We start from the raw sequence: 13,782 nt of genomic DNA, 5'->3' as shown, positions 1-13,782 counted from the left end.
GATGTTCACTTGCTGAATAAACAAGCTGAACACCAGATGTTTCGGGAGCCTCAAAAATGTGTTTATACCTGTATACAGAATTCTATTAGGTCTTTTTAATCTAGATAACAGTAATATGTCCTCTATCTCAAGGTCACTCTTCCAAAAACCCATTTTTCTGCATTAGTCTTTGTCTTTCCTGTCCTTATCCCTCACAAATATACTGGATTGAGACAGAGTAAAATGGCCTTTGTGGTACATGCCTGAGCATTAACCCACTTCTGTGATTTCTTCCTCAGATTCCGCTTCAGTTGCAACAGAGTGTTCCCTGAAATTTGATGAGTCCATGACAGAGGATGAGATTGAAGAGAAGTCTTTTCGGTCTTTGCTGCCCTCAGAGAGTCATCGTAGAATTAACTTGGAGAAGAAATGGGGTAGTCGTGATGATTCTGATGAGGAAGTCTCCCCAGAAAAAACAGCTCTGTCATCTATCAAGGTAGGTCAATCAACCACAGTTACGGTAAATTAACCATCCCAGTTCAATCATGCTGGTGAGCTTGGTGAGCCATTCTTTGTTGCTTGTGTTTTACAAACTTTGGTTGCTTGAGCATCTGAAAACAAAGTTGTATGAACGTTCTCGATGTTAGTGTTGTACAAGTGAGATTATTTTTTTTGTACTGCGGGACAGTCCATCCAGGCCTCTCTACCCGTTCTCTTGTGGCTTTGGAGAAGAGGAGTGATTTTTTTGAGGTAGGTTACAAAAGCCCAGTGGATGAATTCTTCTGTTATGCCTACTCACAGCTAGGAGGTGCAAGAGGATGCTTCTCTCTGCCCCATGAAAGGACATCCCAAAACTGTTACTCAGGCAGTGCAGAAAAAGCTGGTCTACAAAAGCTTAGAAAGAAAAAAAAAAAGCTTCCCTTCATGCATCTAAGTATGCGTGTGTGTGTGTACATGTGCACACAGTTTGTAATTGAAAAATGCTTTGGGATTTCTGTTATTAAATGATGCCAATTTTGTCTTGCCTTTCAGGAGCTAAGCATGCCATTCTCAGGGGGACAAGATAGTTTCTCTAAATTTACCATGGAGATGGTAAGGCAGTACATGAAAGAGGAGGAAATGCGAGCAGCTCATCAGTCCTCACTACTTCGGCTCCGGGAGAAGGCTCTGAAAGAGAAGACAAAAGCTGAATTAGCTTGGCTGGAACATCAAAAGAAGTAAGATAGTGCTGAATATACCTTGTTGCTAACTGACCATTTTCTTATACTTTTTTTTTTTTTTTAATGATGCTTTGCTTCTACCCCACTCCTCCCTCATTAATATCAGTGGTTGAACTTCCGACATCTGTAATCTGTGCAAATGTTACTATCACTTGAAAAGAACAGAACCCAGTTTGTAAGTGTGCTTTGATGTTTACACTGAACATGGCTTGATACAAGAATTTCATGGAAACAGTAGAACATCCAATGTTTGTTCTTAGAGAAGGTAGTTCTTATCCATTGCTCTACAAGTCTTAATTCAAGAATATATAAAACTATCACCTGGTTATGATTTTATTTGCTTCATGTCCGCCTGAGGTCTCTTTAGCTGACTCAGGTCAAATTGCATGAATCTGGGTGTGTGTTGTCATTAATGATTTGTTTCCAACCTAACATATCTTTGTCCTGAAATGCTTTTTGAAGTAACCTAGGGAAACTCCTAAACAGTGGTGACCAGACTTAATAATGCTTTTTCACAATCACTCTCTCTTTATGAGAAAAAGACCAGAGACATTTCCCACCAGACACTTTATTCCAACTGCTTATCATTGTGGGCCTGACCAATGATTATGAGGTAGTGACCTAGGTGTCCTTCTTTTGATTTTTCAGGCATTTGCGAGACAAGGGAGAGGATGATAAGATGCCCCCTATTCGAAAGAGGCAGCGTGGTCTGCTGCTGAGATTGCAGCAGGAAAAGGTAATTGATGCCCTCTAGGAAAATCCTGTTGATACCTCTGTGTGGTCATTAAATGCTTTGGACATTGTAGAAGTTGAGAATTGAGAAAACTATGTGCCAGGTTTTTGGATAGAAAACTAGCAGTATTTCTCAACCATATGTTTTACTTACTTCTTGATAGGATTTAATACCTTGTTTTAAAGGGTCCTTCTGTTATCAGTAATCTCACAAGTTGAGATTTGGATGTATTAATTGATATTCTATTCTCTGCTGCTTAAGCTGCAGGCTAGTTACTTCATCACATAATTTCAATAATTCCATATCATGGACACTGACAGCTTCAGAATGTGTTCAAGAGCTGTCTGTCACAGTTCTTTTGCTTAATCTTTTATACCTAAAAGGCAGAAATTAAGCGTCTTCAAGAGGCTAACAAGGCTGCTCGGAAGGAGAGACAGCTGATCCTTAAACAGCAGGCGGAGATAGAACGAATCCGTCAGACTACAATGAAACTGCAGGAAAAATTAAAATCTGCAGGAGAAAACAAGCTGGTAAGTGTTCAGTACAGAAACTGGAATCTTCCCTCTCTGGCTTTGCAGTTGGTATTTGACTTCAGCTACAGGCTTAAAAAGTACTAGATTGGACCTATCACTTAGAAATTTTTATCTCCCCCAAACTGTCTCATCTTGTATATCTCAGCAATTTTAGTTGTTTAATTTCTTCAAACTGTTGATAAACACATTTCCAAAAGTATCAGGTGTTTTCTTTTAACTGGGCAGTAGCTGGTGATGTCAGTCTCTGATTCCATTTGATTACTTACCAGACCCCAAAGAACTAAAATAAAAGCTCTAGAACTCAAACTTGCTGCTTTGTGTGTTTCAGTGTTATTGAAATAAGTTGCTCACATCTTTGAGATAGTAGGAAAGGGTTTGATAACTAGCTGACTCCTTACAAAATTTTGGAGACGCAAGCTTAGTAATAGTAATAGAGTAAGGATCGATTTCCTGTGTGGTTAACTGAATTCTTCTGAGATTTTTTGTTCTAGCTGTAGTTAAGGGAGAACTTAAATTACAGTGATAAGGGGAGTACTAAAAATGGTGTCAAATGAAATGAAGCTGGAGAATAAAGATAAAATCTGCAGGTGTACAGACTTACCTGAAATATTATTAGATGTATTATTTGATGATCTGAGGAGAAGTGAGACTGATTAACACATTTTGAAAAGTTATTCTACCATTTTTTTATACTTCTAATGTTGTTTCTTTTTGTTTGTTTTTTTTTTTTTTAACTTTTAATTGCAGGAACTTCACAGTGAGGATGACATCAAACAGAGCAATGGTTCTAGCCCACTTCCAACCGATGCAGAAACACGCAGCCCTTCCCCAATCTCAATCTCCAGCAGTGAGACTAGTAGCATCATGCAGAAACTTAAAAAAATGCGCAGCAGAATGGACGAAAAGTAACTTAAGTTTCCTTTTATTTTACAAAAGTTTACTACTTTAATTAAAAAAGTAGTTTGGCCAGTATCTGCACTAAAAATGGCCATCAGAAAGACTACAGCAGTATAGATATCACTAAGATGGAATCTGTTGATTTCACCCGTTAAATTGTTTTGAATCAAATAAATTGTTTCTGCATCTTTTCAGTGCAGGAATTGCTTTGTCTGCTTTAAATATCCTACAATATTTAGCAGCATGTGCTCATTAGTGTGAAGCCCTAAATTTTTATTTGAGACTAACCCATTCAAACTCTGGCCTGTGCCAGTTAATACAAGTAGTAGTCATCACTTAAACAATTTTTATGATCTTGTAACCAAGGTAGGTCACCACACTTTAGTTCATATGGATGATCTTTGTCATGTTTTTTGTCTTGAGGCTCCTAACAGAGAAAACATCAAAAGTCAAGTGTGGCCATGTGTAAAGGCAGGCTGTGTGCGACTCCTTAGCACCATGGCTGCTTGTAGTCATCTGGGAAGCGCGTTTCCCATACCTGCATATATATGTATATGATGAAGATTTAAAACAAACAAACAAAAGAAAAAACAGTATTTGAGGATTTCTTTAAGTAAGGGGCAAAGAAAAAACAAACATGTTCTACTTAGTCTTCATATTCAAGCCTGAATTAGATCCTACCTCAATTAAAAACATCAAACGCACTGAACAGATAAAATTACAAATGGTGTATCAAGTTTCTGAAGCGACGTTTCCAAAACTAAACTCCTAGCTTTTCAAGTCATGTGGAAAACACCTCACTTCTGTAGCAGTGAACTCTTTTCCTAAGTATGTGTTGAGGTTGGTTAAATGGCTTAAGATGGCACTTAAAAATAGGCTCAAAAGAAAAATCTTGAAAGAGCACGTTCTTTTTATGGCTTTATCTTATTTTTCATCAGATATTCAACATATGAAGTTTCAAATGGAAACATGGTGTTACAAAACCAAATTACAGGTTATGAATTTTGATATTAATTCTGTAAGAGATCATGAATATATTTTTGTGTTCAAGATTTCCTTTGCCACTTTTTATCAGGTAGGCTTTTAGTCAACATCAATTTTAAAATCTTATTTTTTCAATGTACCTTTGTTCCTTAGCAGCACTTAGAATTCCAGTAAGAACTGCATATTAGTAAATAATTGTCCTTAGTATTACAAAGGATCGTAGTAGATACAGAATGTATTTTACCCTTAAAAACATTTTAATTCTAAGTCCAAAATATTTCTCACCCAGCGTATACTTTTCAAAAGGTGTATGTTGGGATTTTAGCTGAAACAGTTGCTTTGAGGAAGAATAAGTGGACGTTGTATTTACATGTGATGCAATGCATGTGGTCATGCATTTTTTATGGTTTTGTCTGATTGCTGTATATGGTCAGAGGATGTAGTATTTTTTGTAAACATAAATAATTCTCTAGAACTTCAGTCTTATTGACTGTATGGCTTTTGCACACATTTTGCAGGTGTTCTTGATAGCAATAGCAACACTTCTTGAGAAGCAGTGCCAACTTGGTACCTTATTTTTGTGTCCTTAATTATAAAATGCATAAGAATAACATTGTCATAATAGAGTAAGACTTTTGCTTAGGCTGTAATGATAGGAAGCTGTCTGTTTTGAAGAGAATTGATCAGATTGCATGATACTACAAAAGGAAAGAAGTTGAATGATGAGTAAAGTACAAGAGGATTAGAGAAATGAACCGGGAAGCCCTGCTAAGCTGGACTTGCTGTACTCTGTAGCAAAGGGAATATCCTTACCTATGAGGTGTCTTTAATACAGCTTTTCTGCTAAAAGGGGAATGAAAGAGTTGTTGTGTTTTAATTTTATTCATGAATCTGCATAGCCTGCATGTGAACAGGAGCATGCTCTGTCAAAGAGAATTAACCCGTCTGCCCTTGCTTTCCTTGCATATGCAGCTTTAATGGCAATCTGTACAACAGAAGGACTGATTAAATGCTCATTTGCTTTTTCTTTCCTTAATATGCTGCTTACGCTGTGTTGTAGTTGCTGCAGAGCTATACGGAGCATGGTATTTTTCTATAAATTACTTAGCTTAATAGTCTTCCATTTGGAAAAATCATTTTCATCACAGTGTTCAGTTTATGTAGATTTTTTTTAAAGGATAGGCATTTTTCTGTCTGCAGTTAGTATCTCAGATGAAAGAGGCAATATGTGAGTATTTTGAGACCACGTCTACGTTCTATCACAGGGTCAAAATAGCATCTGAAAGTTGAGTTACAGGTATATTTCAGATTTCCTCTGGATTTATTTGTTTTTGAAATAAATTATTTCATCTTTTTTTCTGGGCTTCCACTGGCACTGACCTTTGGAGCAGTAATTTTATTGAGGTTTCACTGGGTGAATGGAAGTGTTTTGAGTTGCAGACTAGCAAAGCTGTATATATTGCAAACACAGCATTCTGTTCAGTGCTCATAATGCTCTCTATCAAGGGTTAGAATTATCAAAAGTTGCAAAAAGCTCGGGTTGAGATTTCAATAGGTGCATGTGGAAGTTTGCATCAGAGTAATAAAACTCCTTCCTAAATTTAAGGAAAAACACAGTGATGTGAAAGTAGCATGCCTTTGACTAACAGAAAATGAAGTGTTCTAACTTATGCACAAGTGTATGTGTTCTATTACCTTCTGCATAACAATGTACAGCTTTTCTATCTGAGGTGTTAGGTTAAATGCAATTAATTTAAAAGTTCTTTGCTAGATGCTGTCCTTTTCTCATTCTTTCTGCCTTTTTTTGCTTAGTTTTAAACTCTTCCTCCTTATTTTGTAGACACTGCTCTCCTGTTCACTACTTCTTCTCTGTCTTTACGTCTCACCACTGGGCCTCTCTCAGTGTCTGTTTTCCCAACCTCCACCCCAAATTCCAGCTGTATATCTACAACCAATTGGTCAGGTAACTGTACCTTTCTCAAGTGATAGACTCTTTGATAGAGCATGCTCTGTTCAGTCCTAAAAAGTCAAGAAGTTCTTCATCAGATGTGTCAGTGAACATTTTTGACACTTTACTATTTCCGGATTAATCTCTTATTATTCCTATTGTGTTCTGAGTAGCAGACAGTTCACTTTGCTCCCACTGTCTACTTCAGAATAGCTGCTGAACTGCCTAGTTTGACCTTAAACTCAGTGTACGTTGGATATAAATGCAGTACAAGTGCAGGTTAACACTTCTGGAATGGGCAGATAAAATGTTGGACCTTAGCACCAGAGAAATAGTTAGACTTTGAAAATCATGGTGATGTAATGCGAGTGCTTCTGCTTCCTCCTTGCTCATCTAGATTTCCTGCCTTGTAAATACATGATGTGTTTTTTGCCTTACCCCCAAAGGTGCCCCTTCTGGTGAGGATGAATGGATACCCTTGGTGTTACAACTGGAACCCTCTAGATTGTACTGAATACTAAGGCAATATGCACGCTGCCTTGTGGTTCTGACCTTTTATGCCCCAGGGTTATAAAAGGGTCTGCATCTTTAGCCACGCTGCTTTAATCTGCTTCTTCCTAAAGGACGAATGTTGGAATTTTCTTTCTCTCTCTCAACATTCCTTTTGACTGACTGGTAGTCTGTTATTAGTGTTTGTATGGTGATTAGTTTTATGGTCATTGAGTTAATTCTGCTCCCACTTGTGGCCTTCTGGGTTAATTCATTTGACGTTTGCTGTTGAGGAATCTTGCTCTTTTGAATCCATTTATTTCAGCCTTTCTCTTTGATTTTATTCCAACTGGACTTGCCTCTCTCAAGATCTGTGAAGATGCAGATATTTTAATGAAATGAAACAACTAGTGAAGGAAGAAGTTGCCTTTTGCATTGAGATCATTGCTGTAGTAATGACCTACATAACAAGTTCCAAATATATGACCTGCTCGACTAATTGGAACTGATGTGTAACTGAAAGTAAGAGCTGATAAATTTGATAGTGCTGGTTAAAGACAACATCGACAACCATGACTGTCTGTGTCATGTTTATAGTGCAATTACCACCGGTAATCTAAATTTGGTGTTATAAATCGGTCAGTTTTCCCTAAGAGTAGACAATGTTTGATGTTTATCTACAGCAAGTGATAATACATGAAATGATAGCACCTGTGAACTGAAAGGTGGCAGGTATTCCAGACAGTCTGTGAGGTGCTTGTGCTTTTCATTTACCCTTGCTTTGACTATAGTAAAGATGACTGTGGGCACATCTTACTCACTTCTGAAACTTTTACCTTTACATCATCCCTTTTTTCCACCTGATCTGAATTCCTCTTAGAGGAGGACTCATCTGAATCTTAATCTTTCTGATGAACTGCCAGCTCACTTTTCCAGGGAACAGACTGAGAAACACTAAGCAAGCAAATAGGAAAAAAAAGTCCCTCAGCAGGTGAGACCTGCAGATTACCCAGTTGTTCAATGCAGTCCCTCTATATAAGAGGATTGTTTGACACATAGGAGATCAAAAAGCAAAAATTAGTAACTGCTTTGCAGCTTAAGAACTTTGATGCTAAGTATTTAGGTTGTATTAAAAATGACAAATTATAAAGGCACTTTCAAAGAAAAATATCACAGGACTTTGAAGATTGCATTTTCAGGCACCACACCTTCTGTACCAGTTTGAGCACTCTATCTGGCAAATCATGTTTTCTGAAGAGTGATTCTGTGATGTGTTAAGAATTTCACTGCAAGAGCTGAATGGATTGATGTATACTCTTCTCTAGAGTTGGCATGTGAGAGGAAGTACATGCAGCTGATGTTGAAGTTGCTTCTAGCTCCTATCTTAAAGGTTGAATGCTATTTTCTTGGTAACTTCAATATTTAGAAGTAAGCCCAGGGATGCTTCTGTTCGATGGTTGGCAAAGAGAATTAGTACATGCACACAGACCTATTCAAACTCACAAGTTCCTCATTTCTGAGGCTTCATGGATGACTTGAGAAATCTTTGTCACAAAGAAAAAAGATCTGCAAATTTTCAGCACGAGGTTTTTATTTACTCTTAGTTTTAAATTAGTAGCCAGATCTGTTAGTAGCTAGGAAGAACAGTCCTGCATCCTTATGCTCTTTATGCTGTCAACTAACAATTAACATTCCAAGTATGGCAATCCAGAGATGATACTCAAAGGAAGAAGGATAAAAGCTCCAGTAATTCCAGTAAATCCTTCAGGAGGATTATTAATACAGGAACACCTTCTCTTATAATTATGTATTTAGAAAGAACTGTGAGGCAGTTGGAGCTACAATATTTTTCTCTGTCATTGGAATTAGCAAAAAGAAAGGAACATTTTTCAAACAGTCACTGCTTTCTTGAGGGTTCCAGTTTAATGCCACAGGTACTTCTCATGTTCTAAAACTGGGAACTGGCCCTGTCAATTTTTACTGAGTATTTAGTAGCACTTCTAATGATGTTGAAGATTCTTAAAATCTAAGCAGCAGTTTTACAGGAAAAAATAAAAAATAATCTTTTTTTACTCCTTTCCCCAGCAGCACATCAGAAGTCTAGGACATAGTCACTAGTATGGATATTACCCTAGGAAACAATCTGAACAGCTAAAATTTGGGGATTAGAAGACAGAGCTTCGGGCTGTTGGGATCTTTGACTGTGGTCGACTGCTTTTCCATTGTCTTCTGCTCTGTCTGTCAGGTTCCTAACTAAGCGAGAACAGAAGCTGATGCAGCGTCGACAACATGCTGAAGAATTGCTGGAGTGGAAACGCTGTCTTGATGCAGAGGAAGCCGAAATACGGCGGATAGAAAAGCAGGCTCTGGCTGCCTGGGACAAAGAGTTGCTTAAAAACAAAGTAGCCAAGAAAGAACTGGGGGATCAGAGAACTGAGCCCAAAGGTAATAGGAAGTGGGGGAGAACTGATGCAAACGACAAGAGTAAAGCAATCTGATACGATTGCGTAGGTTTCCACTTCCTGCATTTTTTGATCTGGTGGTGGTGGTTGTTCTCTTGATTTCTGCACTCTTCAATGTCATCTTCTGACTTGTTCTTTTTAAACCTATTTTAAACCTTAGTTATATGGGGATTCCTCATTTGCTGTGTACCTTCTTAATCGTGCAGTGCAGCAGAGGTCAAACAGATGTTTCTACATACAATTTGGAGTCTTTTTTTTTTTTTTCCCCACAACAAAAATACTATTGTAATTAGTATAAGTGATGCTATTGTGAGAAAAATGTTCCCAGATTTGGGGAGCTACAGCTTTATCATTCTGTCTTAACTGTACTGTACCTTCAGCATGAACTACAGAGAACCAGATTGCAGTGGGAGAAGGTAATAAAACTTTAGGGGTTGTTCTCAAAATAATATATTTTTCCCACTGTAGAAAGCAGGAGAATATCCTTTCAGTGTGCAAAAGGAATTCAGAATTATGTCCTATTACCCTTGTTACTGAAAAGTCATGTGGATTTTAGGCATCTGTAAGACAGCTTAAAGATGTTGTGTGTGAGTCAGTAAGTTCCCATGAGCAAGAACTCCTCATGCTGAAGACAGAGGCTTGGATGAAAAAATACACTACTTTGTATTACCAGTACCTACCAGTAAGCATTGGAGCATGGTCCTGCTTTAGAAAGAGAAATTTGTCTCCCCAGCCTTTGCTCAAATATTAAATAGTTCTCCATGGCTGCTTCCATAATGCTGTGACTCCTGCGGAATTTAGTAAACAGGAATATTGAAAACCCAACTTATTATTTTACTTGTTGCCATTTGAGAGACTCATGATGAAATCATAACATTAAAATGTTTTCTGCAACTACTGTAAAGGAAGCAATCAATTCTAAATTCAAGATCTGACTTGCAGATTATATGCTCCACCATGACTTCTTCAGACTAATAGTGACTCTTGCTGTTGTATGGCCAACTGGAAGGACAGGTTTCCCTAATAATGATCTTTTTAGAGTGTGTTGTCTGGAAAATGTTAGAATATCCTGAAAAACTTTGTTTTAGACATTCAGCAATCACTAAGACTGTTTGGTAGTCTTAAATCATAGTTTTCTGATAAATGTGCTTGTTGATACTAAATGTTCCTCTCTGGGTGTCTAGGTGAGTGAAATAACACCAGTTTGATGTGTTGGTAGCAGTTACTACTTCATGTGCAGGCAACAGTTTCTCTGAAGGCATTTAAGTCAGTGCAAGTTCTGAAGTGGTTTGTTTTTTCTCATTATTCTGCCTCAGAAACAGCCAGTGAAGAAGAGTCTCCAGTGCCTTGCTCTTGTCTGAACAGTGAAAGCTCTGTCCCAGAAGATCTTGGCAGTCTAGCTGCTGAGTCTGTCCCATCAGAGACTATGGGCCACGGGCAGCCAGAAAGCCCAGCTCAGAGTACGATTAACGAAGAAATGATTTATTCTGAGGAGTTCAAGTCCTCTACCACACCTGGCAAACTTGTGAGTGAGATTTTTATGCTGTATGCATTCTTAAGTCTTTAAAAGATTGTCAGAGAACACAAGTACAGCCTTTCCAACTGTTGAAGCAGAGATTAAATTGTTCGCTTTGCAATACCATTGTATGTTACTATGAATAAACACTGTAACCAGATATATTCTTTGAAGTATTGAGGTGAGGAAAAATCGCTTGAGCACAGAGTTTAGATACTTTTAAACCTGTGGGAAGTCTTGCAAAATGTTCTGCATATGTCACATAGGTATGCAGTATTAAGTGGTGGAACACTGACCCAGTTCACCAGCATGAATTAGCTGTAGGCTAGCTTGTTACCATTGTGTAAATTCTTTGAGGCCATGGAAACTATGCCATGTTTTTCCACCTTGCTTTATTTGCGAGTGATGTATGCCAAAGTATAGTTATAGGATGAAGAAGCATAGCTGTAACCTGGTACACAGTCCCTTGGGTGTCGGGTTGTCTGCTTGCTAGCTAAACCCATTCTAGTGTTCTATTCCAGTTGTTATTTCTGCTTCATTGATAATTTTGCTAAATATCAACCTGATAACTTTGCCCTGTGTTGAATGAGAAAATTTGCTGCCTCTGAGAGGGCAAATGCTCATCTAGACTTCTATTAGAAATACTTTCTTCTTGAGTTTTCTGAGGAGACAGTGAATTAAATTATCTAATATGAGCTAGAGGTTATGTTTGAGCTAGAGGTTATGTTTGAGGTGTGGGAAAAATTTGTGGTATAATGTTGAAGCGGTAAGAAGCATTTTGCCAGAATAGTTGTTCTTAGATTTCTTTTCCATAGCTACAGAGAAATAGGGTTCTGTTTTAGTAATTTAGAATGGCATATCACACCTCTTATATGAAATGCCCTTTTGGATTCATGGGCGTGTTTAGTAGGAGTTTTTATTCCCTTAATTTTTACCAAATACAATTACATAAACTGTATCGATCACCTGTGAGTCACAACCATGTCAGTTCACTTAAGTAGTAATAGGGTAATCTGAGCACATTTACTGAAGTCCACTCTCAAAGTAAGCAGTCTGTTATTGCTGCTCTTGGTATTTTTGTTTTATTGTCTAGCAAATTAAGATTAAAGCTGTTCTAAGGCAGCTGGATAGGTACCATTACTTATGAGATATTCTCTAGCCAGGCCAGTCTTTCCTTGAAACTAGTCCTGATGGCAGTGATCTCCTTTCATACTGAGCTTTACAAACAGTTATTTATTTGTCCTTTTTTTTTTCTCTCAGTCTCCTCCCAAAAGCATATCTGTATCAAAGCAAGATTCCAGCAAAGGCAGCCATAGAACTGGAGGACAGCTACGTTCACCTGTGAAGTCTCACCAGATATCCTACAATTGGTCTGATGAATCTTTATCTATGACCCAGTCAGGTAAGTGTATAATATCTGCTTGGGTTTGAATTGCTTTTTCAAAGCTAATCATTTTAATGAGTAAATTTAAAACGCAGACCTATATGTGGGGAGACAGACAAATTTCTGGAAAATGCTAGGTTTTAGAGTTCTGTGATTTGTAGTTTGCTTGTTTCAGCATAAGGTGTATATCTTTGCACAGGTTCTTGCAAACAGGCATGAAAAGAGAGTTAATAGTTCAGGTATCTTTAGAATTTAAAAATACCAAGGTTGGATGTGCTTTTAATAAATTACTGTTCTCCACTGCTTTTATTGTAAGAAAGCAGAATATGGTTCAGCAGCATATAAACATGATCTTCCTCCTTCTGAACACAACCTGGCTCCAGAAGCCATACAGCTCTGTTACCCTGGCATACAAGTGAGTCCACTGAACCTTCATTGGCATGTGCATAGCAATTGGACACTTCATGACATAAGCACAATGTCTTTGTCCACAGCCAGAACAATCATCCTGTAAGACAGTGGGTCATGAGAAAAAAAAGTTGTTCTCGGTTTATAAGGCTCATCTTTAAAACCTGCTGAGTTTCTTACCTCCTCATGTCCTAAGTCTCCTTTGGTATTGTGGGTACAATAAGTACTCCTGGGACCTGGGAGAAGAAATCTAGTAATGTTTAAGCATTATCACTATCTGGAGCAATTAATATCACACTGAAGCACTCAAGAAAATGAATATTTGTTGTTTTTTTCCTTTTTTTTTTTTTTTTTTGAGAAGGATTTGGATGGTGTGCAGTAAAATAAGGCCTAAGGTTGCATTCTGAGCTACAAAATACAAGATCTGTGTATACCCCTCTCACAAGTCTTTTAACCAAGTATCTAAGCAGGCTACCGGTAAATGCTGAGGGAAGGAATATCAGAAATGCACTGGTACAGAGCAGTCCTTTCCCTGATGTGTTCTCACAGCGTGTTAGTCATATGGATTCCAGGACTTCATGAGCAAACCATCATCTGTGGGTCACCATCGTCAGCTCCATTGAGCTGTGAAGATTATCTTGAGCCTTTCTTTGCTTCTAGCCTCTAAAACATCTTGTATTCCACAGTGTGGTTGTTACAGAATCACAAGATACTTTTTATTAGCAAATGAGATAAAAGCCACAGAGGAATAAGTTTTTCTTGGGTTGAATTCCTTAAGTGATTAGGAAGTCTTTGGTGGAAAAATAATTAGGTGGTTCTATTGTATGTACTGGCTGCTGCTTGTGATTTAGAAATAACTTCACTGGCACACTATGAAGACTGGAGACATACGTGCTTGATGTAGCAAGCTTAATAATCTTTTATTCTGTTTCTTGCTTAATATGTATGTAAGGGCAACAGTAACAGTAATTTTGAGGCAGATATTCTGTTGGATGTAGAAAAGAATATGTAACACCTAGATACTTGCACTGAGTAGTTTGTGTTTGTGTTCTGTCTGGCGAGCAGGTTGCAACCCAGTGAAGCCTTAAAGTTATGTTCAAGTTCTGAATGAGGAACCACTCGAGGAACACATAGTGAAAAGTATAGCAGGCAGCAATGGTCATGAAAATAAACTCTTTTAAAATGGAGTATTTGCCATCTTCATCATTCCTGGAAGTGTTCGAGGCCAG

The 13,782-nt window shown here is 37.9% G+C and overlaps 1 protein-coding gene across 4 annotated transcripts in view; it reads left to right on the top strand.

Annotated features, from left to right (window-relative positions):
- CEP350 (centrosomal protein 350) overlaps positions 1–13,782 on the top strand; it is a 71,254-nt gene that overhangs the window by 37,540 nt on the left and 19,932 nt on the right. For 3 of the 4 annotated variants that reach the window (XM_035333771.1, XM_035333769.1, XM_035333768.1), the window contains exons 23-30: positions 279–475; positions 1,012–1,196; positions 1,848–1,935; positions 2,316–2,462; positions 3,213–3,370; positions 9,029–9,228; positions 10,562–10,770; positions 12,022–12,163. In XM_035333771.1, the coding sequence (XP_035189662.1) occupies positions 279–475; positions 1,012–1,196; positions 1,848–1,935; positions 2,316–2,462; positions 3,213–3,370; positions 9,029–9,228; positions 10,562–10,770; positions 12,022–12,163 (1,326 nt within the window). Of the gene's footprint in view, positions 1–278; positions 476–1,011; positions 1,197–1,847; positions 1,936–2,315; positions 2,463–3,212; positions 3,371–6,186; positions 6,310–9,028; positions 9,229–10,561; positions 10,771–12,021; positions 12,164–13,782 lie in introns of all 4 variants that reach the window. The other variant, XM_035333767.1, reaches the window with a different exon arrangement.

The sequence above is a fragment of the Oxyura jamaicensis genome, chromosome 8 (assembly GCF_011077185.1).
Source record: "Oxyura jamaicensis isolate SHBP4307 breed ruddy duck chromosome 8, BPBGC_Ojam_1.0, whole genome shotgun sequence".
Lineage (NCBI taxonomy): Eukaryota > Metazoa > Chordata > Aves > Anseriformes > Anatidae > Oxyura > Oxyura jamaicensis.
This window is presented reverse-complemented; position numbering and strand designations above follow the sequence as displayed.